This window comes from Hirundo rustica, chromosome 9 (assembly GCF_015227805.2).
Source record: "Hirundo rustica isolate bHirRus1 chromosome 9, bHirRus1.pri.v3, whole genome shotgun sequence".
In the NCBI taxonomy this organism is placed as follows: Eukaryota; Metazoa; Chordata; class Aves; order Passeriformes; family Hirundinidae; genus Hirundo; species Hirundo rustica.
The window spans coordinates 2,502,954-2,529,602 of record NC_053458.1 but is presented as its reverse complement, the minus strand read 5'-3'; the positions used below and the strand labels follow the sequence as shown (position 1 = coordinate 2,529,602).

The following is a 26,649-nucleotide window of genomic DNA, read 5'->3' as shown; positions in this document are numbered from 1 at the left end:
ATTCCGCATCCTCCCGTCCCGGGCAAGAGCTGCTCAGCTCTGCATTAACTCCCCAGTTGTGTAATGGTCCCAGACTGTTCTTTGTCAAAATATACAAAGATTAAAGCCCCAGTTTGTTGAATGGATTTGTAAACTTTATGAAGTATGTGCTTTCAGCAGCTGGGTATCTTTTTTTTAAACAAGCGTGTTCTCGATACGGGAGTGTTTTCATTTCCCCTTCTTCTCGAACAGTTTTAGTGTCTGCCAAGTTCCACCATGGAGAGCCATAATCTGTATGAAACTGGTGGTGAAAGGAGGTGGGGAGGGATGGGAAAATCTGTCCAGAGCCACCACAGATTCACAACCTCTTAGCTGAACGTTGACACCGCTTTCTCTTCATCCCCCTTGATTGATTGATTTTGGACTGTGGAGGCTTTGATATCAAGCACACATTTAATTTGAACAGGAGCTGCTGATGTCCAGAAACCAAAAGCTATCATTTAAATAAACGTACTGTTTTAGCAATAATAGATTCTATTTTATTTTGGTTTTTTCTGAGGGACTGAGAGGCGTCTTCCAGCTTCAATCCATGCCTGTTGATAGAGTCATTACAGCTTGGGGCTTGGTTAGATGGCTGGAGGATGACATCTCATCACTGCATAAACTCCTTTAAAATATTGACATGATTAAAAACGTTCACTAACAGCAGTAGTTTGCTTTTAGTGATTTGTCACGGATGATCAAAACTAACAGAGTCTTATCCAGATCCCACTAGATCCAGTGGAAAAAAAAAATTACTTCTGGGTTAAGTACTTTGAGCTGATCCCAGGAGTATCAGAGGAAAGAGATGTTTGCCATGGCTCATAAGCTAAGGAAAACGAAAACTGACATTTATGCTTATGGACTATTCAGAAATCTTTACAGTGCATCACGGACACATTGCTCTGTTCTGTTTTAAATCGATTCGATAAGCCTGCTTCAGCTACACTACTTTAAAAAAAAAAAAAAACAAAAAAAACCCACAACAACCCTGCTCAAGAAAAACAGCGTTTTGGCAGGACAGCGAGACGTTTCCTTCTGCAGGGTAGGCACAGAGCGAGCAGGAATGGACCTTTTCATGCCATGGGTATTTTTAGTCTGGGTCTGGCTTCTCACACATGCAGGAACCGCGGTGTGACGCTCAAGTGTTGCCTTTTCAAATAGATGATGCAGATTATCCAAACTGATAACACTCGGTGGTTCCTGGGGCTGAGCCTTCGGTATGTGCACTTTTGCATTTCATAAAGCCGTGCTGGGAAAAGCTGGTAACATCCAGGCTGGTGGATGTTTTAAAAGCAACCACAGACGGAAAACAAACCTTGAGAAATGTGTGACTGAAAGGTCCTTGCTCAGAGGTTAGGAAATATGAGATTGAATCCAGCCTGAAAAGGTTTAATTTGACCATCCTGTGTACGTGCCCAGTGTGCTGTTCCGTGGTCACACTGCCAGTTTTCTACCAAACCTGGTCACCCGCTGCCCTGGTGTGTCCCAGGTGAGTGATGCTGCTTTAACAAACTGCTCAATATTTTGTGTTCTCTCACTGGCTGCTTCTCCCAGGCTAAAGTCTCTTGCGTTGCTTTGGAGTAACACCATCATTTGTAAAACAAAGGGAAAAAATACCTCAACCCCAAACCAACCAACCAAAACCCCACAACAACCCAGACCCCACAACAGGGTGAAGATGGATGTGCCTGTGTTATTCTGTTCTGTTAGTGTTTGCTGCTTCAGTTACTGCAAAAAAAACCCCTGCAGTTGCCAGTGGTGTGTGTATATCTCTCTATTTTATTTTATTTTTTAACCAAACCACTCTTCTGATTTTCTTAATGGCTTGGTACACAGCTCATAGCGTTTCCCCTTCATTTATGCAGATTGAAATCTCTTTTCCCCCATCTGGGACTCTTGTATCAGCTGTAATCCGTTTGTGGCTGCAATCCTCCAGGCTTTTTCCAGGGCCTGGTGTCCCTGATCAGAGGGAACCTGTGGCAGTGGTGCTGTGCTCCAGCAATTCCACATCATTAAACAAGCTGTAGTGGGAACGAAAGGGCGTCGTGCTCTCGGTGTCGTCACCTGAAGGGCATTTTTGAGTTTTGTTTCTGTGCTGGGAAAGCATCATGAGGCAGCCCTGGGCAGGGAGTGAATTGGTGATGAGAGATGTGGTGTCCAGCAGTGTTCTCCAAACATGAAGGGACCTTTTCCCACCCCAGCAGCAATTCCCTGCCCCTGCTCTAAGAAGCCACCACGCAGCGGGGTTCACATGCTCCAGCCTCCCCAGCTTTTCTTGGGAGCGCTCTGGGAAAGTTCCTCTTTGCCTTTGCACATCCTGTTGGTGAGGGGCTTCAGAGCAGCAGTTCTGCAGGGTGTATTTGAGAATGGGTTATCCAGAACCCACGTGTGTAATTAAAAATCACCGTGTGTTTGCCCAGGGCCAGCGCTGGTGGCTCAGCTCTGAGTTTGCTGGTGCTGCTGAGGAGAGGAGCAGGTTTTGCACACTGCAGCATCCCACCCTGCAAGCTGAGCACTGTAGCAGTGCTTCACCTATATTCACCCTTTTTAAATTTTTTTTTTAATAAGAAAAAGGAAAAAAAAAAAAAAAAAAAAAAAGAAACAAACAAACCAGAACAATGCAAAGAGAAAGCACCAGCAAGAGAACAGTATGTTCTTTGTAATGCTTTTTCTTTGGGGACATCTATTGCTGGCAATAAGATTAAATCACTGAAACCTTCCCTGAAGCTACATCTGCCACTGCCTACATTTTCCAACCTCAGTAATAAACTAACATTTGCCATTGTTCCTTTCTTCTGGATTTCATTTCTTACAGATTTAACCAGCGCTATTTACCACAAGGCATTCAGCTCTTGCTTGAAGCCGAGCTCCATGCCAAGTCCCTAAAAATATTCATAGCTCCAAAGAATCTGGTTTTAAATAATACCATTAAAAGTAGACGATATTAATGCAGCAGTTCACACTGAGTTCACATGCTGCTGATGCCAATGCATGAAAATGATGGAAGAAGCTCTGGACAAGACTACCCCGAAGTGGGGAGCAAAACCCTTTGTACCTTTATACCAGCTTTTGATTGCAGGAGTCACTTTCTTACCTCAAAAGACTGAAAATTTAAAATATCTGCATTGCAGCATTGTTTCTCCTGACTTGGAGTGCTGTATTTTTAACTGTGGAGCTGGTGGGGAGCGTGGGGTGGGTCGTGGTGGCCAGTTTTGGGCTGTTTGGGAAGCAGGATTCATGCCACTGCCTTCTTCCCACAGGACGCCATAGTGATCCATGAAGTTTATGAAGAAGGGGCAGCAGCCCGAGATGGCAGACTTTGGGCTGGTGATCAGATTCTGGAGGTAAATGGCATTCTCTGTGTCTGTGTTTGCTTGTGGAGACGTGTTTTCAGTTCAGCAGAGGTCCCTTGTAGGTTGAACGGGATCCATTCTGGAGGCTTCCCTTCCGTCACTAAGAGCGTCCTGAAAAATTCGTATTTCCTTATATATTCATATAAACTGAAGGTACAAATTGAGAATGCATTAAATTTAATTGAGCAAGGCAGTTCTTGAATTACATAGTTCAGCTGTCATGTCCAATAGCTTAGTATTATTCATCTCTTTAATCTTTCATTCGGCGGCCTGCGCTCCCGACGCCGCTCCCGTGTCTTCTCTGCCTGAAATCCTAATATTGGGCTGGGATAACGTGGGGTGAGGAGGAGAAGCTGGGTGTAGCATCCCTGCCAGCATCCCTGCCAGCATCCCTGCCAGCATCCCTGCCAGCATCACCCCACAGCATCCCTGCAGAAGCTCCCAGCTCCCCCAGGCCACACTTGAGGCAGCTGGGGAATGGCTGCTGTGAATAAATGCGGAGTTTTTTGGGGTTTTTTTCCTCCCCTAGACGAGCAGGGGAGAGGTGGAGGGAAAGGGTTAAGAGAGAAGTGTTGGTCTGCAAATGAAACTTGCGTCAGGCAGGGGTTCAGCGCAGCTGCTCTGCAGCTCTGCTGTCAGCTCAGGACAAATTCCCAGCATGGCCATTAAGGCCTCGGTGTGTAGGGTTAGGAAAATAGCGAGGGGTACTTGGGGAGTTGGTCTTTACAGCTCTTGCACTGCAAATATTTTTGTTAGCGTTGAGGGCCGAATGTTGTTTTGGTTTTATAAATAACGGGGTTTTAACAGAGCACGGTAATTAGAGGGGAAGAATGGAGCAAGGTTAATTAATTCTTTTCTGGCCAAACAGGAAAGTGCTAATGTTTGTGAGCCATAATATTGTTATTATTTCAGCTTTTAAAAGCTGTATTAATCAAAAAGATGGCTGAATTGGTTTCAGATTAGTGTGATAAAGCACACGTAGGTGGCTGTGTGGAGGAAAGAATATCAGTGCACTTATAATAAATGTGTGCAGAATTGGTACAAAAAAATATAGAGAATAAAGATTAGTCTTAACTATCTTAATGTAAAATTAGATATGATTGTAGTCTTGCGTATCTAGAAATTCTGAGAAGTATTTTCATTGCCTTAAAGCTTTTGGAAGTGGATTAACATTTGTGGTTATTCTGTTACAGTTCATGCTGCTTCCTAAAGAGACTTCAAAAATGTCTAAAGTATTGATATGTTTTGGTATGAAGAAATAAAAGATGATTTAGTTGACAGAATGTTGGCAAACACCTTAAAGGGCACTTGTGGATCAGGCTTGGCAAAATTAGATTAAGTTTCACGTTGCAATAGGGTTGGTTTTTTTTTAATGGAACATTTAAGCAGAACTTCTTGTTCTGTCTGACATTAGTGAAATGCTGAAACCTTCTCAGGTTGTGGCAAGAGAAGTGCAGCTGGCTGCTCCAGCAGCGGTCTGGTGTGCCATCTATTGGGAAAAAAGGAAAATCACCATTTAATGCATCCTGCCTGGGATTCTCTGCAGCCATTGATTTGCTGGTGTTTCTGATTCCTTCTGTTTCCATCTCGGTGATGTTGGGGAGCTGGGGGAGAAGGGGTCTGAGTGCTGAGACACACAGGGAGCTCAAAGGAGCACGTCCCACTTTGGGTAGCTGGAGAAGGAAGCATTGCTCGAGGCTCCAGAGGCTCGAGGTTAAAAAGAAGGGAAGAACACCCCCAAACTTCCAAGCCCAGAACGTTCCAACTGCCGGGATTTACCCCGGGCAGCGGCACAAAGCTCCGCGCTCCGTGGGACAGCCAGGATCTCGTCCCTCTGGAAACGGGAACGCTCAAGAGGAGCACCGGCGGGCGTCAGACTGACAGATGTGTGCTGTCACGCCCGGGCAGGCTGTGGCGGAAGGGACCAGTTATCCACGTCTTGTGGAAAGCAAACTCTGCTCGTTGCAGGTGAACGGGATCGACCTGCGGAGCGCCAGCCACGAGGAGGCCATCACTGCGCTCCGGCAGACGCCGCAGAAGGTGCAGCTGGTGGTTTACAGGAACGAGGCGCACTACAAGGATGAGGAGAACTTGGAGATTTTCTCCGTGGACATCCAAAAGAAAACGGGCCGAGGGCTGGGGCTCAGCATAGCTGGGAAAAGGTAAGAGTGCCTCTGGTCTGACAGCGCCTCCAAGGGGAAATACATTTGGGATTTTGACGTCTGGACGAACGGGGGAGTTAAATGGAATATGAAATAAAGGGGAAACTCCATAAGGAGAAGGATTTTGTATGTAAGTATCTTCCAGGATTCAGTGGGGCTGTGGTTCTGGCTCCTGTGTCAGAACAGAGCTGACAAGTGGAGGCTGTTGCAGCCCAGGAGAGCTCCAGGCACAGAGAGGGAATCTCCTGCAGAACTGGGGGCTCACTCTTCTGTGGCATCAGGGTCGCTGTGTCTCAGGGCTCTGGAGGTCCAAACCATGGCTTTTCTGGTTTCTAAACTGGGGGATAAGCCTACCCTAACTTTCCAGGATGTGCCTTTGCAGATGGATTTGTGAGTCAGACTGAGCTCATGCTCGGTTCGAAGGGACCGAGGTCAGTGGAGGGTGGGAGGCTGAGTTAGACCCAAACCCTGAGCAGAGAGCAGTTTCCAGAGCTGGACCTGAGATACAGGACCACTGAGACTGGAAAAGCCCTCCAAGGTCATGGAGTCCCAGCTTTGACCGATGTCACCGAGCCCAGAGCTCTGAGTGCCACCTCCAGTCCTTCCTTGGGCACCTCCAGGCGTGGGACTCCAGACCTCCCTCGGCAGCCCCTGCCAATGTCTGACCACCCTTTGCATGAAGAAATTCCTCCTGATACCCAACCCAAACCTCCCCTGGCACAGCTCAAGTCCTGTCCTGGCTCCACCCTCGTGTCAAGGAGTTGCAGGGAGCAATACAGTGGGAAGTAACAGCAGCCTAATAAAATGTGACTTTTTCCTGATGCATCTCTAAACCACTGCTATTAGATCACTCAAACCAGAGCACTGATAGTTTTAATCTTCCTTTGCTAAAAGAGATTTATGGCATGACACTTGTTCAGCGTTGGAGTTGCCCTCCTGTATTGCCAAGAATAATTTACTTTTTTGCAATTACAAAGTGTCATTATCCTGACTGCCTAATGCTCAGTGGAGTTTCTGCAGCAGTTTTTGGGTGGCAGTGTTTAACCCAGGTGTTGTGAGCAGATTGTGGGGTGGGTAATTAATTTAGATGATGTAAATTACCCTGCAGATGGCAATGGCCCTGTCCAGCCCTCCTCCCTTTGCCTCTGTGCTGGACTTGCTGTGCTGCTCCTGAATCCTTCAGCAGCTGGGGGTCCCCTCCTTAGAAGGAGCCCAGGTGCTGAAGTTGATTAAATGATACCCAGGTATAATTCAGGGTGGGAAATGTTGTGTCCCTCAGGTGAGGGATAAAAATATGCCAGATCCTGGCACTGCAGCTGGCACCAGCTCACAGCACGAAATCACAGAATCATGTAAATTGAAAAAGCTCACCAAGATTACTGAGTCCAACCTCTAACACTGCCAGGTCCACCACTAACCCATGTCCCACCAGGAGATAGTTTAACTCCATTAGAGACCAAACCTCATGCTTCTGTTCATGTAAATGGTGTTTTCCATAACTCTTTATGTATCCTACAGTCAGAACTAGCAGTCCAAGGGGAAAGACAACATTAAATATTAGCAAAACGTGCCGCGGTTTTAAAACCCGTAGATTTTTTTTTTTTTTTTTTAACACAGCTGAACGGGGCGTAAAACTGGTTCTTCCTCTGCTCACAGGTTTCTTTTAATGTCTCTTAAATGCAAGTGATCTAAATTGGTCTCCCAAAGAATATTGGATTGTGTAATTAGCCATATGCTTCTTGCATTGTTAGAAATGGAAGTGGAGTGTTTATCTCTGACATTGTTAAAGGAGGAGCTGCAGACCTAGATGGAAGATTAATTCAAGGAGATCAGATTTTGTCTGTAAATGGGGAGGATATGAGAAATGCCTCACAAGAGACTGTTGCCACTATACTTAAGGTGAGTACAGAATGCATTTTGAGGTATTGAATTGCAGCTACTGACACTGTGCAAGGTAATTACCCTGAAGTGCTATTTACCGTACACAGGACGGCTCCAGCTGATTACCGAGACAAGAACTTCATTTGAAATAACTGGGAGGTTCATTTAAAGTCACTTCTGTGCGTATTTCTAGGAACTGGATGGTATGAAGCAGGAACACAAAGGCACATTTAGTATTTAGGCATTTATTTGAAAATGCAGCTGCATATCTAGTGGTAGGAAAACACTTGGAAACGGGAGAGGCAGCACAAAGCAGAACTGAAATAAATCTTTGGCTTTGCTGTACTGACCTGCAGGGATAAAATGACAGCTTAAATCTGTTCTTGCACAGCTTTCCATCCTCCAGGAGTGATTTTATTCTGAAATTCTGGGAGAAGTTGCCTTTTTTCCATGGCTCTTTGGGCTGGGGTGGGATGGCCACGGGTGGATGCTGAAGACCCATTTCTTTTCCAAACTGCTTCTGCTTCCAGGGCTTTCCCCCTGCCATCCCCACCAGCGTTTCTGCACATGATTTCTTTCATTCTTCAGGGGAAAGGCTAATTATTTCCTTGCTTTTTCCATGCAGGGTTGGTACCTTGCCAACAGTTTACCTATTTAAGAATTGGGAACCGGTGGTACGAGGGTATTTTGTTAAGTTGGATCCATCTGGGTTAAATTCACCCTTTTCTGCAGCATTTTGCCTCTGAAGGGTTTTTCAAATGTCTGCTGAAGAGGTTGGGGGCTTTTTGTTTATTTTTGCTGAGTAAATTGGCCATCGGTTTGCAAGGGGGAGATTCATACTAAATTCAGCAACCAGGAGAAACCTTCAGGACAAGTCTAAATCCACTTTTTGTATTGTTTAAGTACAAGAGTTCATGTTTTGAGCATTCCTTGTGGCTTTCTTCACGGACTTGTGGTGCTGAATATAAACATAATTCTCTCCAGGAGAGCATGAAATATCATATGTCTACTTAAATTGTACATTGTGGGTTGTTTTATTTTTTTTTTTCATTTTTTTTTTTTCTCCAAGTGTGCTCAAGGCCTGGTGCATCTTGAGCTCGGGAGATTGCGAGCTGGGTCATGGCTGTCATCACGGAAAACATCCCAAAACAGTCAGGTTAGTGACAAATTCCTCTGCTTAAACTGGAGCTGTGAAGGGCAGAGCGTGGGGATGGTGCACAGATGTGCACATGAAGCTCATCCTTCCACAGACACTGCTGAGGGTGGGGAACAAAACGTTTTATCCCCATCATTTTCAGTGCTGAACTGCAGATGGGATGCTGATTGAGCAGAAGAGCTGGTTAATGTATTTATTGTTGAAGGAGTGTCTTCCCAAGACACACCAGAAATCTGTAATATCTCTCTCAAACGATGATGCCCAGAATTTTTTTTTTTTGGTTTGAAGACCTGCAAAAACTGCTCGAATGTATTTTCTGCAGCTGTCTTGTCTATCGAAACGAGCTAATGAAACCAAACTCTATCTCTGCCTGTCTTCCAGCAGAACCACAGGAGAGCTGCTTTCCTCTCCAAGAAAACACAGAGCAATTTCCTGCTTCACTTGCTTTTTACCTGAAGCGAGGACAACAATTCATTTTTCAATCAGAGCAGGGCCTTTCCCCTCTCCCTGTGCCCCCCAGTCTGCTCAGACACCAATTCCTGCTGCTAAACCTGGAGGATTGCAGGGGGGAGAAACAAGGCACAGTGACTTAGAAAACTTCTTCTTAATGGGTTTTCCTTCTGCAAATCCACTGCTTTGCCATTGTATTTAAGGTGCCAATGTCTCTAAAAGAGGGGATCACAGCAGGGTGAGGCCGTGGGGGGCTTGGGGCCCTTTCTGCCATGGGGAAGCTGCACATGAGGGGATCCAGCACTGCTAAAAGATGGGTTTGTTTTTTTGGAAACAGAGAGGAGGAGCCAGAGGAGGTGCAAGGGGAGATGTGAGTTAAAGCAGGAATGTTTTTAAGGAGGTCTGTAAGAGGCCTGGCCGTGAACAACCCCAAAAAGGTGTCAAAATTATCACAGCACGGTGTGATGTCTTCACTTGCTAAAGGCCAGCAGTGGTCCTGGCTGGCTGGAGGTGGTGAGGTACCGGGAAGGGCTAAAGCCATGTGGGAACAGCTGGGCTAAGCCCAGCTTGAAAAACAATGGCTTTGGAGAAACGTCTGCAGTGCCAGCAGCAGGCAAGAGGAGCGAAGTGACAGAGGGAAGTCGCACTGGTGGCATCAAGTCAGCAGCCAGGTTTTACATCTTGTTTTGCCCATTTGTAGCAACGAGTGAAGCCTGAGCGAGGTTATCAAAAAGTTCCAGTGAAAAATTCCCCACCTCATTTCGCCGCGTAAAGCTCGAGTTCGAAGGGAAGCAAAATGCCATCACATCTAGCGTGGGTGTAGGTAAAAATTCAGATCAAATTACATCATCTCCCATTTTTTTTGTAGCATAAGAGGCTTTTGCAGGGACCTGGTAATTCCTGCCTTTCTTTAAATACAAAAAACTCTAATCTCCTTGATGCAGAGTCGTTCTGAGAGCCTTCATCTCCCTGCTCTGAGAGCGACTCGGAGATTTTGAGGACTGAATAAACGTTTCTCACCAAAACCCTTCCAAGAGTTATAAAAACCTTGGCAGATGATGGCAGCGAATCAGCCTGAATGATTTGCACAACTGCAAGAGCTGCTTTAGGAGGTGCTGGCCAAGAGCATCCAGACCTTTTGTCCTCGCTTGGCTTTTTTGTGGGCGCGCTGCATCCCTCAAGGAGTGGAAATCGAAGCCTGGTGGTGGTGCAGCACAGGGGTTTCTTTCACAGGCATGGCAAGTGTTGTTAACTGGGCCATGGGTTGGCACCCAGGGGTGGAGGCTGTGCTGTGCCTGGTGTTTGTCACCGACAGCTGCACCCTGGCCAGTGGGATGGATGTGTCAAGGGATTTTTGAGTCACCAGCTGATGCGTTTGAGGGGGGGAAATCTCTGCTGTGCTTGGACAAGGATGGACCAGATCCTTGTTTTGGACAAGGCAGCCCAGCTGGAAAGGTCTGGCCCTCGGTGGGACATGCTGAGATGCACGTCCTAAATTGGTAGCTGGGTTTCCTCGAGGGGCAGAGTCTGAAGATCAAAGCCAGATGAGGAGAGAGGGAGAAGGAGGGAAATGGAAAGGGCAGCAGGAGTGAGCTTCTCCCTTTGGAGGCTCTCCCTGTGTCAGCTCCCGTGTCCTTCTGGAAATGAGAGGAGATTCTTGGGCAAATAGAAGGAGCAGGGGCAATTACAGTGGATTCACTAGGATGGGTGTCCCTGTTATCTCCCCCTCCTGTGAGAGAGCAGCTCTTTGCCCTCATGGGTGCTCCTGCATGCAGGGGCATCACAGGGAGGGTGCCCATCATTTCTCCTTCTCCTGAGGTGTGGAGACACCCTGGGAGCAGCTGAGAGGGGGGAAACCCTGTCCAAAGCTGACCTGAGCAACACCTGAGTGTGGAATACGGGCCTGTATCACTGCCAGCAGCACCACAGAACCACTGAGGTTGGAAAATCCCTCCGAGACCATCAAATCCAAGCATTCCCCAGCCCTGCCAAGCTCGCCACTAACCCCAGTCCCGAGTGCCACGTCCACACATGTGTTAAATCCCTCCAGGAACGGTGACTTCACCTCCAAGGGGGGGCTTGGGTGGGTTTCCCCTCCCCAGAGGGGTTTGCACTGGCATGGCCAAATGCGGCATTTCCAGTGTGGCTGGCACAGAGCACAGCTGCGCCCGTCTGTCCCAAGGCCTGGTTTAAAGTTCTCTTTTGGGCTTGACTCAGGGGTTTTTTTGTTTTCTCTTCACCCTCAGGCGAGCCAGCAGAGCGTCCACAGCCACTTCCACCCCGCGCTTGCTCCCGTGCTCTCCACCCTGCAGAGCTTTGTCAGCACAAAAAGACCCTCAGCAGACACGTCCCAGAGAAGCTCAGGTACAAAGTGGGCAGCTGGCAGAACAGCTGAGGGGGATTTGCTTTCTCTTCATGCTGCTTTAAAAGCCAGACTGGACACTCGAGTCTGGCTTTCCTGCCCAGCCTCCCAGAAGATGCCCCATGGATGTTTTTAAGGCCCGAACACTGCCCAGAAGATGACATGATTTTTCTGCCTGCTGGAGGAGTAAAGGCCCCTCTGTTGAAAGTGCAGAATTCCTGTGCCCTTGTCAGAGGCTTAGCACAGGCAGGGCTCTCGCATTAGGAACAGTTTTCTCGGGGAATAAAGCTGCCACCACCTCATTTATATCTTTGTTGCTCTCGAGTGCATGAAGGGGTGTTCTGTAATGAGAGAGTCACAATGCCCAGTTTGCAGTTCGCAGCTTTAGAGAGCGTGAAATCCACGACCCACAGCAGCCTGGGGAGAGCTGCTCCAGGAGCTGGGGATCTTTGATCACATCTGACCACGGGCAGGAGGAGAAGACGTTTCTTCTGCTGGTTTGCAGGCACTGCAGGAGCCTGGTGGCTTTTGGGCATCTTTCCTTGTGCTGTCTGGACAGGCCCTGCAGCTCTGGGCATCCCCTGACCCTGATTTGGGGTCCCCAGGGCTGGGCTTGTCAGTGCCACAGACCTCAGTCCTCCTGCCCAGGCACACCTGCATGGGTGTGGGGAGTGCTGGCTTGGTGGGGGTAAGGCTCGTGGAATTTTGGAAGAGATTTACCCTGCCAGCCTTCTGCAAGGCTCTTAAAATAGTTTCATTGAAGCTGATGGAGTTAGGGGGGCGTGTAGCAGAGCTCAGGACCTGACCACGCCATCAGCTTGCTGGGCTGAAAAAGTTGCAGTTTGAACAATGCCTCTGTGTTACCCTGGTTTTTCTGAGTTTTTTTTAAGGCCTTTTTGAATTTCATAAATGGAGTCGGATCTTTTAGTTACTGTAGAATATTAGAGCAGTTTTCTACCTTTTCCCACAGATGTAACATAAACAAATCCTTTGTTTTTCATTCTCTGTCCTTTGTTTGCATATTTCTAACCTGAAAACAATTTTAACTGACAGCTGGTCTGGCCACTGAAGCTGAGGGGTGGAAACCCCAAAAAGCCAATCTTCTGCTAGACCCACAAATGTATAAAAAGTAAGAAATAAACAAAGGGGTCTCTTCTCTCAGCTCTCTCAGCTGTGAGCTGGAATCGGAAGGAACTCTGCCTTGTGAAAATCTCTTGTCTGCGTGTGACTGCTTTGTGTGTCTCGGTGACACCTCTGAAGTCTCTCCTTGCCTTTTTCCTTTGTCCTTTTTTCTTTACTTTCCATTTTCCTCTTCCTCGCTTCCCTTCCCCCTTTTCCCCTTTCCTCCTTCTCTTTTTCCTGTTCCTTTTTTCTTCTTCCCCCTTTCCTTTCCCTCTCACCTTTATTTCCTTCCCTTTTTCCCTCCCCTGTCATGCTTATTCCCTTCCCCTTTTCTTTCCCCTTTTCTTTCCCCTTTTCTTTCCCCTTTTCCTTTCCCTTTCCTTTCCCTTTTTCCTCCCCTTTTCCAGTATTTTGAGTACTTTTCCACCCCCCATGACTGGATACACCCCAGCCTGACTCCCTGCCTGTCCATTATTTACCAACGCAGCACAAAGGGGAAGAGGAGATCCCTGGAACCTCCCCGTTCCCGGAGCCCTTTGTGCACGGACGCCGTGCTTTAGGAATAATGAGCCAATCTTTGATTGAGTGAAGGCACAGTAGGGCTGTTCTCCAGGCTGGCAGGGTGCTGCTGTTCCACAGATTGTGGCTGGGCCAGTGGGAGCCACGGTGACCTCGAGAGCCGGAGGGATTGCGCCGTATTCATCCTTCCTCCTCCTCCTCCTCACGTGAGCAGCACTGCCTGCCTTGGCACAGGAAGGCTCCGCTCCTGCTCGGTGATAATTCTGCCTAGGCAGCGAGGGACCATTGTCACCTGACAGCGTTATCTCTTAATTATATTATCTCTTAATTACAGAAGCTAATTGTTTGTTTCTTTATTCGTAGGAGCCGATACGGGCCCAAGGACTGTGGAGATAACGAGGGTCAGTGAGTTGTTTCCTATCCATTCATCCTTGCACTGAAGTTGGGTCAATTTTTTGCAGCATTTCCCACGAGTCAGGCTGTGTTATTTGTGTTTGCAGTCGGGTGTTGGATGCGTGCCTGTGCTTTGGCTGAGGAAATGTGTGTGTCAAAGCCCGTTCCACGAATCAGAGCAGTCAGATATTGCCACACCTTGACCTCCTCGAGTTGCCCCAGCTGCAGATGTTTGGTTTTGCTTTGTTCCAGGGCCCAAATGATGCCCTGGGTGTCAGCATAGCAGGAGGGAAGGGCAGTCCCTTGGGAGACATTCCCATCTTCATCGCTATGATCCAGGCCAGCGGAGTGGCCGCTCGGACACAAAGGCTCAGAGTGAGTACTGGGGCCCTCAATATTTCCTCTTTCATCTCCCACACATCCCTTGGAGCCTCAAGTACTTCTATACCTGCTGTCACTGATAATCTCTCACTGACTGCTCTGCCTCTTCTTATATAAAAACAAAACTAACTAAAAAAACCCCGCCCCAAAACACGAATCTGCCCTTCTCTTCCCGTCTTGGGAATTGCTGCCCGTATTGGAAAAGTGATGTTGAGAGGAAGAACTTGAGTGCATTTGGAGTGGTCTTGGAATGTCTGTGTTTATCCAGACCCGGGCAGGGCAGCAAGAGGCTCTCTGGAAACCGCAGGTATTTTGGGAACTCCGGACTGGGCAGCGTTTTGAGCTCAAACCAGGTAGAAACCAGATCAGAAATTAGTTGTTTGCTCTTAAGATCAAACCCAGAGCAGACCCACAGCACGTGTGGGTTTCCAGGCATGGCCGTGGTGAACACTTCCAGTTTTGGAGGGAGTTTCAAGGAATCATGAGGATTGAAAAGGATTTATTATTAAATCCACATGCTTTGGCCCATGAGATTCATGAGGACACGCTGGTACGCTCACGCCTTGTCTCTAATGGAATTAAACAATGGCAGGGTCGAGATATTTTTGTGTGTAGGGAGAAGAAATCATCCAGGTTAATTGGATTATTATCAGAAGTTCCTGTACAACATTCAGCACGTGCTTTACACGGTCTGGAAGAATATGAACTTGTCTGCACATTCAGACACAAATGAATCCTTTCTGGATGGGAGGACAGCAGTGAAAATCTCCCTCTCTCTCTCTCTGCTTGCAAATGGAAAGAGTAAAATACAACGCACCTTTGTTTCTCTGATCTTATTGTTAGTGTCAAAAGAAGGATGGGAAATGATCACTGGCAGTGCAGAATCCTCACAAAAGGGATCCTGCAAAAGAGAAGCATGACTCTGCGGTGCCAAGTTCGCGAGGAATTTTAAGCATTCTTAATTTTAATTTTCCCTAATGCTGGTAATTTTCCATTACTGTTGTACTTTTCAGGTTGGAGATCGGATTGTCAGCATTAATGGGCAACCTTTGGATGGGCTGTCTCATGCAGATGCAGTTAATCTACTAAAGAATGCTTATGGGAGCATTATCCTGCAGGTATGGTGATAAATTGAACATGCAGCTGCAGCAGGGTAGATAAATGGCATTCAGGAAGAAAAAAAAAAAAAAAAAAAAAAAAAAACCCTGAGCATCCCTGGCACAAGGCATCACAGAATTGCAGGGTGGTGGGAATTACACAGGAGGAGAGCAAGAAATCATTTCCATTCAAAAATCCTTTATTGCCATTCATACAGGCTGTGAGCACGGTTCTGTAAAAGCACGACAAAGGGAACAAAAAGGACTTGTTGCCACAGGTGATAAATCAGCAAGCTTCCAAGTTGTGGGGTTTTTTTGTTTGGTTTTTTTTCCTAGTTGGAAGTTAACTAGGAACAAGAAAATGTGTGTGTGTGCTTGTGATGTAACGAGACACAGACCCACAGGGTGGTTTCCTTGTCCTTGGAAGAAATTGTAGCAGAATTTAGGAGAAATGGTGGCATCATCACCCAGATGGTGCTGCCTGGAGCTGATTATTCATCAGGTAAAGGATAAAAACACTCAGGAGAGAAAACAGTGCTGTCACTGCTGTGTTTCTCTGGTAGCTAAAAGGAACATCCTCTGCCACATTGCTTCTAATTGCTGCCTGCCACTGTGTTGATCCATAGTTTATTTTTATGTTTACGCAAAGAAACGGGGAAAACACTCGCCGGTTAGAACTCAAAATTCTGCTCGTTTGCAGAATTCTTGCAACAATTGGGAAACAAGCTGAAGGCGCCACTAAAATCTACTCTTAACTCTCTTTTATCATCACAAAAATTCCCATTTCGGATTGGAACACATCCTGAGGGATTTTTGCAAGCTTCTTGCTTTGTATTATGACACAAATGTGACTATAAAAAATGGAGGGGGGGTGGGGGGGGGAGAGGGAAGAAAAAAGAGGCAATGAAATGATAATAAACTTAGTTTGAGACTTGCTTATTCTTTGTTTTGTCTCCCCGTGAACTGCTGACCCGGTAAGTGATGAGCCAGTTCCAGAGCAGATGGTGTTTTGTGTAGTTCCATTGAAGTCAGAGGAAACACACAGATTTACACCAGCTGAGGATCCTCTGTTAAATTATAGTTATCATATTGTTACTAACGTTGAGTAATTTCACTTCTCATGTCAACAGTGTTCCCTGAATAGAAAATGAAGGCTTGCTGCAGAACCCGAAATTGCTCATCTTGAAAGCTGTAATACAGCTCAGTGTTGCACCTCATGATGGATTTAAAAATATTCCTGATGGAGCACTCTGTCACTGGGTCGCTCCCACAAACAAAGAGGTTCTCCTAGGAGTGCCACCGGGTTAAAGAGCTTCTTCTGGAAGCGCCTTTGGGTTTGGCACTTGGCTGTTTTTCTTCCACATTTTCGCTCTCTGAGCGTCCTGTCTCATGAAAATGAGCATGATACCGTTTGCAGATGATGGAGGTTTATTGGGATAGGATAGAGCCTGTTTTCCTCCATTAAAAATCTGCTCTAGGAAGGTGGGAATCTTCTATTTTAACACCTGGAGCAGCATCAAAGCCCGGCGACGGTTCCCTTCCCCGCCAACCTCCACCTCTCCACCACCAAACCACTTTTTTTTTTTTGTTTAAATCAGAACAATCCAGATGGAAACAATCCTATCGCTGCGATCATCACGACTGATGTGCCTCTAAGTAATTCTGTTTGTTATCAGGGTAGACCACTTTGGTGGCAAACTGCTCTGAAAGGTCAGATAATTGTGTTCAGCGGGGTGGAAAGGCTTATTATGGGCACGTCCTGGGAAGGAGTTTGCAAATGCTGTTTGCAAATGGGAGATTAAAGTCTCGGGGGAACAATCATCCCTCTCGGCTCTTTGGATGCCTTGGTTTAATTTAATTTCTTTTCTGCAGGTGTAGTAATGAGATAAGGGGGAGCTTCTTTACAAGGTTGTTGAACTCTGATACGTTCTTGCTGCCAGCTGAGGATTTTTGAATATAGATTTGGTTTTGCTCTCGTTTTATTGAGCAACAACAACAGCGACAAAAAACGTGACAAATCCTGGCTGGAATTCCTTACTCTGATGCCATGGGAAGGGAACCTTGGTGGGGTCTTTGCTGGCTGAGCCAGGTGCTGTTGTCATTTGCTGGACCCCCTTTCCTTTGGGGCATCCTGGAACCAGAGTCCTGGGATGCAAAATTTGCATGGAAACCTCCTGGCTCTGTCACCCTCTAGGCTCCAGGTGGTCGGGAAGAGGGAAATATTGCTGTGGAAGAATTGTGAGCACCCATTTAAAACAGATTTATGGAACAAATTTCTTACTTTGAAAAGGGAAGTTTTCCTTAAAGCCAAGTTCGGAGCAACGAGTGGAAGAAGTACCTGCTCACTTTGATAAAATAAGGCCATAGCTAGAGGAAATATTGGAATTGTGCTTCCTGGCTGTTTTTCACTGTGTCTGAGCTGAACTTCCGTGCTGCAGTAAACATCAGACAGAGAAGAATATCTCCTCAGAGGGAGATGGAGTTAGGGGATAACCACAGCCTGTACTTGTTGGGAAATTGATGTCCTTTCAAGCTGTAAATACTTAATCCAAACCACTTCGTGGTGGTTTCTTTGAAAATTTTCCAGGGGGGAAAAAAAAAAAAAAATCAGCATCAGTGAAGAAAAATATAAAGTTGATGCCAGGGCCCTCACTACTTCACAGAAGGAATTCCTTCCCAATCTCCCATCCAGCCCTGCCCCCTGGAAGTGGAAGCCATTCTCTGTGTCCTGCCCCCAAATCCCTTGTCCCAGTCCCTCTCCAGCTCTCCTGGACCCCTTTAGGCCCTGGAAAGGGCTCTGGGCTCTCCCTGGAGCCTTCTCCTCTCCAGGTGAGCACTCCCAGCCTGTTTCCATAGAAAGGTGCTCCAGCCCTCAGAGCATCATTCAGGATGTCTTCAGAATAACAGAGGACCCAGAACTGGGAAGCTGAACAATCCAGTTTGTTTTCATGTTAAAAATTCAGAAAAGTCAAACCCAAGGATTGATTTGTTCCCTGCTCATGGAACAAAGCAGTCTGAGGCATTTCAGGGTCTTTGCCCAGCAGTCCCTTGGATCTCGGTGTTCTCTTGAAGGTTATGGTGGTTTCTTTCAAGACCAATCCTGGACCCCTTGTGTTGGGTCTCTTTCCTTGGAAAAGCAACTTTTTTCTCTGGGTTACCCAGAAAAACTCTCCCCCATTGCTCAGAGCCTGAGCGATGGTCTCGTGAGGGCAAGAGGAAGCTTCGGAGCGAGACTTTCATCGAACCCCCAGGAACGTGGCTGCTCTCAGCCCAAAGTGTGGAATTGGTGGAGATTTAAGAGAGCAGGGCTTGGTTTTAAAGCTTGTTGGGGGGAAAAAAATAAAAGTCAAGAGCTGGTTTTCCCAACCTGTGTTTCCTTGCATCCCTCTCTGCCAGGTGGTGGCTGACACCAACATCAGTGCCATTGCCAGCCAGCTGGAGAGCATGTCCACGGGCTGCAGCCCGAGCCCGCCCTCCGAGCACCCCGCCGAGGAGCCCGAGTAAGTGCCTGCTCTCCTGCACAGCTGCCCTGGGTTTCTGGGTGAGGGAGAGGGTGCAAGGAGGTCTCTCCCATCGCTTCTCTCTCTCTAATTTTCCATCACCTTTAAAATGAAGAGCTCAGCGACCTTCCCCCAAGCCGATGATGGGCTCGTGTCTGTTTTCGCCTGCTGACAGAAATTGCTGGAGTAAATAAGCACAAAGTGTGTTTCCAAGCACTGTTTCTGGGTGTTTTTCAAGGAAAAAGTATCCCTTTTCTTCCTTGATGTTGTGCTGATGTGGTATTTCTGCCGTTTTCCATCGGCTTCCCCGTCTGGAAGGAGTTCTGATCATAGCAATTTGAAATAATTTGGTATCGGCAGGCTGATGCCAGAGGTGTTAAAAACACCATACAAAACACGTCCCAGGACTTTGCCTTTTCAATCTTTATAGCTTTATGAGTCAAAAAAAAACCCAATTAAAATAATTCCTGCTTGCAGCACTTGTGTGTGGTGATGGAAGTTGGAGATCCAGCCCTGCTGTGCATCGTTCTCCATCGTGTGCTTCTCACACTGTAGCATCCCGGTTACCATTTTGAAATTCATTTATTCTCCATTTCAGCTCATCACTTTCATTATGTTCTTTATTTTCATTCTGTGGTTCCATTCTGTTTATTTTAAGAAGTTGCTGCCCTGCCTCGGGAGGGTTGAGTGTAAAAGTTGAGCTATTTGTGCTGCATTCTGTGGTCTTAAAATGTGAGATACTGTTTTTATTGCTGCTCTCAAAGGAGAACTGCTTGCTTTGCAAAAGGATTTGTATTCTTTGTTCATGTTTGAAATTCAGGAGGGGAAATTGGCAGCAGGGAAATTTGGAGGTGAAAATATGAAGCAGAATTAGGTATGTCCTGAAAAAATGCATAGATATTTACTCAGCTTGGGCTGTACCTGTAGATAGGTGGAAGATGCCAAACGTTTTTCACGGAATCATGGAATGGTTTGGGTTGGAAAAGCCCTCTCAGATCATCGAGTCCAACTGCCAAGGCCACATCCACACAGGGATGGGGACTCCACCACTGCCCTGGGCAGCTGTGCCAATGCCTGACCACCTTCTGTCCACAACAGTTCTTTCTACGTACGTAGAAATTACTAATACCAGATTTGAGATGGATAAATTCATATGAGTGGTCTGAATTCCACAAAAAAAAAAAAAAGAAAAATCTTCCTCTGCTCAGTGTAGGCAGAGAAAACCCCTGAAGAGTTCAGGCTCCAGCTAATGAGCTCAGGAGTTACGAGCACGGGGATGTGGGTATGATATAATAATTAAAAATGATGTTTTCCAAGTGAGGAGCTGGAGCACACGGAGCGGCCTTTGAACTCTGCTTTGCAGGAATGTTCCAGTGCAAGGGTCATGGTTTGTGACTGTGTGAAAAAAAAAAAAACCCTCATGCTAGATAAATGTCTCTGTAAGTGTTCCTTCTGCATAAAGTCCCCAGAGACAGACATTGCTTATCTAAGTGATATTTATTGTGTTTTCAGAGCACCTCAGCCTAAGATTATTACTTTGGAGAAAGGCTCTGATGGACTGGGATTTAGTATTGTAGGGGGGTATGGAAGTCCCCATGGAGACCTGCCCATTTATGTCAAGACTATATTTGCCAAGGTATCTTTTTAATTTTTTTTTTGGTTTTTCCCCTTTTTTTTCTGTATTATCTTTAAAAATAAACCTAAGCTGGGGCTTGGATAACATATTATGTAGCAGAAAGCAAAATGTACTGTCTGAGTACGTTGCTGTGAGTTAGTGGACCCAGAACTCATAGCTGGCTTCTCAGTTTATATTTCTTATTGCTGATGGCTGAAACAAGACACTTTGTCTCAGCAAAACTGCTCTGTGTACTTGGGAAACTTGGGTTTGTACATTAAAATATTTATAAGGCAGTTTTCTCTCTGTAAATCTCCAAGAGATTTCCAGGAGGTATTGAAGACATATTGAAGACATCTTTTTTATTTTTTTTTTTTCCCTCCTGCTGTGCAGGAGTGAGGAAATTGCAGAGATGCTGTATCCTGATGAAAAAACAAGAATTAGCCCATCTCTGGGGGTTCTGGGGGGATTGGGGGGTCCCTGTCAAGTACAGAGAGTTCCAGCCTCTGAGGCTGGGGAAGAATCATAATATAGCATATTACAGGAGGGAGATATGCCCCTTTTCCCACCCACCCCTGCTAAAAATGAGCCAGCAAGACTTGTCAGCCATGGCCACCTGAGGGGAGTTGTGGAAATGGAATGGGAGGAAAAAAAAACAGTGGGAATTAGGGATGCTTTCCATAAAATAATTGTGAAGCCTGTCACATGCAGCTGCCTGCCCTGTGCCTACGTGGTGTCGCTTGTGGCAGGGTCGATGATGCAGCTGAGAAAACTTTGTCTGAAGGTAAAGTAGGAGCTGTATCTCCTGCTCCTGCTATTCTGGGCCTCAAACCACAAATACCTGATATTTTTACAATTTTAAATTCTTAAAATACTGTGCCTTTCAACTGGTGTTTAGGGTTACAGGTTTCTAGATGTGAGCACGACTGAGAAATCCTGAATGGATCGTAAAGTTCCTGCAGTCACTGGTGGGGCAGAAAGAGACAACCTCTGGGCAGGCAGGGCTTGGGATTGAGGTAAAAGAACTTCACTGAGATGTCTGGAGCACAGGAGCCATTTCTAAAGTTCTCTGGAAGTTTTCAGGACTGTCACAGAACTTTTTTTGTTGGAAAACACCTCTGAGATCACTGAGTCCAGCCATTCCCCCAGCACTGCCAACCAATGTCCCCAGGTGCCACATCCACGTGGTTTTTAAATCCCTCCAAGGATGGGGACTCCACTGGGCTCTGTCTTCTCCAGAGCTTGGCGCCTTTTGGTGAACAAAATTATCCTGATGTTCACTCTAAACAACTCGAGGCCATTTCCTCATCTCTGTCTGGGGCTGGGGGCAATGCCCAGGTTGGTTCCCTCTCCCTCCCCGCTTTTTCAGCTCTTTCTCAGCCCTGAGCATTTAAATGCTGCTTTAACAAGCCTCTCCATGATCACAAAACCCAGAACCAGTCTCCACCCGGACCTTTTTCCAGGGAAGAGCCAGCTCCCTGTCATCCTGGTCGGGTGGGGAGCGGCGGTCCCGGCGCTCGGGGCAGGCCCTGAGGGGTTCCCAACGCTCCATCCCTCACTCCAGGCGGCATTCCTGGCTCCAGGAGGCCGGGTGTGCCAGCCTGAGCCCCGGTTTGCCGTTGCAGGGCGCGGCGGCCGACGACGGACGGCTGAAGCGCGGGGACCAGATCGTGGCCGTCAACGGGGAGGCCCTGGAAGGCGTCACCCACGAGCAGGCCGTGGCCATCCTGAAGCGCCAGAGGGGCACGGTGACCCTGACGGTGCTGTCCTGAGACAAACAGAGCCCTCCTGGGCCACCCATAGCGCCGTCAAACGCCTCCCAGCCCCCGGCAGAGCCTGGCAGAGGCGGGTCGGCGTTCCCGCCGCTGCCAGGCCGGGCGGCGCGCATCTCCAGCTTCATTCAGCCTCACACGCCTTTCCCCAGCCTTTCCCCACGACTTCTGGTGGCTTTGGAGGTTTCTCTGGGCAAGTTGAATTAAGGAACTTCACGAAGGACAGGACTGGTTCCGATTTATTTAAGGCGTCGGTTCGTCCGCGCCGGCCTGAAGCGCGGTGGCGACCGCCGAACCTGGGATCACCTCGTGCACAGAAAGTGAATCCAGATCGTCAGCTGATCTCATCTGAGGAGCAGAAATGAACGCCAAGCGCCTTGTCATCTCACTCATGATTTACTTATGCTAATTGTTCTTTCGAGTATGCCAGAAAACATTAGCAATGTAATTAAATTACCGCTGTTCCAAATGATGAACTATCGAATTCTCCTCTGGGAAATTATTTGTGCTCGGCACAGTAAGTCTGATAGTCAAATGTGAACTTCTCATGTTTATCTCTTTGGGTAGGTCTATGGAAGTTAGTCAGAGGTAATTACTGTGATGTGTCAATTTGCAGCCTTTAGCATGAAAAACAAACGAGGGGAGAGGGAAATTTATTTTTTTAGGCTTTTAAAATGTTTGAGCCTTTTCAGATATTTAGGCAGCATGAACAACAACAGCGTAGCTCATTCTATTCCAATTATATTTTTTAAGAAGAAATGTGCTGATATATGCTAGGCATGTCGCATACAAAGGCAGCTGTTGTCGTGCCAAGCTGCAGCATAATGGTTCATCCTGAAACTTTAATGAAGACAAAAAGTTTGCTTTGGGAATGTGATCCTGTACTTCTAGGAATGACGGGGAGCAGTCAGCCCCTCTGGCTCGGCAGAGTTCATCCTAGCCACCAAACTGATGTACATTTATTTCCAAGAGTCTCCCCAGGATCAGGTAGTGCAAGGAAGAGGCTTTCATGGATCATGGAGGATGCTCCTCTCTTGGGGCTGCCAGAGGCAATTTTGGGTGACACCGGGCACTGCCAAGCAGTGCTGGGATGATCTCCCACGGCCGGGTGCAGCACTTTGGGATGAGGTTCCTCAACCCCCTCCAGCTCCCTTGAATCCCCCAGCCAATTTTTGGGGGGGTCTGAAGCCCACGAGGAGCCTTCCCAAGGCCAGTCCCACTCTGGAGGTGGGCTGGAGGAACGTTCAGCCAGAAGTTCCCAACTTCATTCCACGTCCCAGCCGTCAAGCCGTGATTTTGTGAGTGTGGCCTTGGTGATTTAGCAGATGAATTTGGCAGGCAGGTTCCTGGCAGTGTGAGGGTTAATCTTCCTATCCAGAGGAGCAGGAGGGGTTTGGAGGAAGCAGCCCAGTCTTGATTGGACTGTTTGGCATAATTTATAATGGTGATGTAGCTGGGAGAAGTGGAAGGGGGGCCGGGGTCGGGATTGGCTGCTCATTTTGTGTGAAAAATTCCAGGAAATAAATGGGAAGAAGGCTGGAAATCTGCAGTACAATAACTGAGCAGTGCAGGGGGGTGTTAAGGGTACAGTTGTTCCGTGTAGTTTAGTGAACTTTCCCCGTTTTACATCCAGGAGCCAGTCCTGAAGCGAGGTAAGCTACACTGAGACAGGAATGCTGCGATAAATCCTCATGGAAAAGGGTTTTTCCTTATCCTTGGAAAGTTTTCCATAACTTTAGGCAATCACAAAGTGCATTTAGCCTGCTGGAACCATTGGTGGGTATTCCCTTAATAGTGCCTGGAAGAGACTTCTCATTTTCAGCGGATTCCCTGTTTGATTTGCCAAGCGAGGTGCGAGCGGAATCTCGATTGCAGACGCGCAGGAATATCTCCAGATGTAGAAAACTGGAGAAATCCTAACAAACTGCTTTGGTTGCACAAGCATCCGAGGCGTGCAGGAGTTCAGGGTGAGGTGTGAGGAGGTACCCTCAGCAGCAGTGTGTGGAATTTATCAACCAAAGGGAACGATTTCCTCTGCCCTGTGTTTTTATAGCTGTCGCATTCCGACCCTGAGACGTTGCCACATTTAATCAATGAAGCTGCACACGGCTGTTTATTAGCCTGTGATGCACATGCAGTTCATAGACATAAATAACAGAATTTATGGGCTGGGACAGTTTTGCACTTCTCGTTGCTCAGAAGGCGAGAGAACATTTTCTGCTTCTTGTAATTTGCACTTTGTGTGTTCGAATATATTACTGCCAAAAACAAAAATTATCTTGCAACTAATTGATAAACCAGTGACCATGCTCCACGTGCAGGACCAAGGCAGAGAATTCAATTTGCATCGCGCTTGTCTGGGTGGAGGTGCTCTGGTTTGTTTAAAACTTTATTTCTGCGCAAGGGAAAAAGCAATTAAACCTCCTGACTGTATGTTTACGTAGATCAGTAAAATGAGACGTTTTATGACTTCAAAGGTTCTAAATAAAGCTCGGTTGCGTAAGTAGTTGTGCATTTGTTTTATTCTGTGTTTTAATTTAAGCTATCGCATGAGATGTTGCCCTGATCTCCAGTTTAAACCTCCTCTGGAAAAACTTTTCCTCTGTTTTCTCTTGTCCTAAGGGTTCTCCTGCCTTGGTTTGAGGATTTGGATGTCTGGGCCTTGACTTTAGAAGGGCCATGTGCTGTTCACAGTCCTTCCATCAGCTTCCTCACCTGGAGGGATCTGGGATAACCTGTCATTGGCAGTGACAGCATCAGGGACATTGGTGACAGCACCAGGAGCCATCTCAGGGCTGTTGGAATTTCTTGGCCAACTCATAACCAGGTTATGATGTGGTGGTGTTGGGTGGGCTGGTGTGGCCAGCCTGGAGGGATGAGGGACTCCACCTCATTATCCTGCTGATGGGGAATCGCTGTATTGCCCCCAAATTCCCTGTAATTAATCCTGTGGCAATCACCACCCTGGAAGCGTGACATCCATAGAGCCTGTGGAGGTGATGTGGTTATGCCAGGATGGAGCAGTTAATGTCCCTCTGCCTGAAAGCACTGGAGTGAATTAATTTAATGTCACACATGTATAAAACATCAGTTTTTACAGTTGTGCTGAGAGCTGATGCATAATTCCATTATCATCTTTCTCCACAGGTCTGCATTCGGAATTTGGGTGGATTGATGGCCTGGTTAAACCCTGCCATGGTCACCGTTACCCTTCTTAGTAGGGTCTGTTCCCCAAAATGCACATTCCTGGGATAGCTGCACCTTCTAGGACGGCAGCAAATCCGAGAGATCCGTGTTCTGCAGCATCCCAAACGGAAAAGGAGCAAGGGTCACCCTGACTTTGCTTTTAGCCTTTTCCACGTGGGCTCTCAGGGCTCTGCTGCCTCCCCAAGTCTGGTGGGGGCGAAGCAGAGTTCACTCCCAATTCCTGCACAAAAAGGGAAAACACGCAGTGGTAGCATAAACTCTTTATTCCCTCTCTCTTTAGGATCACAGAATCCCAGAATGGTTTGGGTTGGGGCAGACCTTAAAGCTGTCAGCTTGCTCCGAGCCTGGTCCAACCTAAGGGATTCCTAAAGAGTTAAAGAGCTCATAAGGAGTGTTACGTTCTCCAGGGCAGATGTTTCCACCTAAGGGTTTATAGTCCCATTTTGAGAAGGATGAGAAAAACAGGGTAAAGATTCCTGTTCTGCAAGGTAAGCACTGCACCAGGGCTGGGTCCTGGCACATCCTCGTGGAGACACTGCACAGACCAGGCAGGGAAAGCTGCCCGGGTCCCAGCTCGGCTCTGAGTGTTGTGCTCTGGATGTTTTTTCTGCTGAAATGGCACTAGATGGAGCAGTTGACAAAATATTGCATTTCTGCAGCCTGGAGCCCAGGGCTGGAGGCCCAGCCAGAGGAGGAGCTGCCCTCAGGGATGCTCTGAGGATGCTCCATCTTCTCAGCCCAGCCCAGGAAAGACAAACTCCAAACTGTGAGCTGGTTCTTGCCCTGTGAACAGGGGGTGCTGCAAAAAGAACACAGCTGGGAACAGTGACAGGAGGCTACTAGGGAAGGGAATCATGGCCCATCTCACTCCTGCTGATAACTGCCCTCCATCCTGGCAAAACCAGCAAATTGGCCCTTCCACACCGAGCTGTAGGGACAGAAGAGGGGCCAGCTTGGCCCCACAGACCCCAGAGCAGAGGAGCAGTCGCTGTGCCCAACACTGCAGCAAATAAATCTGCCTTAGCTGCTCAGACTTCTGCTTCTTCTGAGGTTAAATCCTGCTGAGAGTTGCTGCAGTGCCACAGTCCAAGCTGCTGATGGAGCAGGTTCTGGCTGAGAATCATCTCGAGATGTTTTTCTTTGGATGGATCCTGGAATGGTTTGGACTGGAAGGGAGCTCAAAGCCCACCCAGTGCCACCCCTGCCATGGCAGGAGCACCTTCCACTGTCCCAGGGTGCTCCAGCCTGGCCTTGGGCACTGCCAGGGATCCAGGGGCAGCCACAGCTGCTCTGGGCACCCTGTGCTGGGGCCTCAACACCCTCACAGGGAATTTATCCCTGATCTCTAATCCATCCCTGCTCTCTGGCAGTGGGATCCATTCCCTGTGTGCTGTCCCTCCATCCCTTGTCCCCAGTCCCTCTCCAGCTCCCCTGGAGCCCCTTTAGGCCCTGCCAGGGGCTCTGAGCTCTCCCTGGAGCTTCTCCTCTCCACCCCCAGCTCTCTCATCGTGCCAAAGCTGAGCTAAGTGGTTTTGCCTGACCACTGAGGTGCTTCAGATGAGACCCTCAGAGTCCCCTCTCCTCTCCCTGCAGCAAAAGGAAGGGACACACTGGAAATGCCCATAAGGAGAGTGGAAAAACCACGTTCAGCCGAGCTC

General features: G+C 47.5%; 1 protein-coding gene across 2 annotated transcripts in view; it reads left to right on the top strand.

Moving 5' to 3' along the window:
- The window catches only part of PATJ (PATJ crumbs cell polarity complex component), a 141,320-nt gene extending 117,030 nt beyond the window's left edge, over positions 1-24,290 (top strand). For both annotated transcript variants that reach the window (XM_040072877.1, XM_040072880.2), the window contains 11 exons: positions 3,282-3,365; positions 5,343-5,536; positions 7,288-7,435; positions 8,487-8,573; positions 11,270-11,387; positions 13,390-13,427; positions 13,672-13,794; positions 14,814-14,918; positions 18,294-18,397; positions 19,910-20,033; positions 21,638-24,290. In XM_040072877.1, coding sequence (XP_039928811.1) covers positions 3,282-3,365; positions 5,343-5,536; positions 7,288-7,435; positions 8,487-8,573; positions 11,270-11,387; positions 13,390-13,427; positions 13,672-13,794; positions 14,814-14,918; positions 18,294-18,397; positions 19,910-20,033; positions 21,638-21,784 — 1,272 coding nt within the window. In that variant the 3' untranslated portion in view covers positions 21,785-24,290. The remainder of the gene's footprint in view (positions 1-3,281; positions 3,366-5,342; positions 5,537-7,287; positions 7,436-8,486; positions 8,574-11,269; positions 11,388-13,389; positions 13,428-13,671; positions 13,795-14,813; positions 14,919-18,293; positions 18,398-19,909; positions 20,034-21,637) is intronic.
- Positions 24,291-26,649: the final 2,359 nt, after the last annotated feature.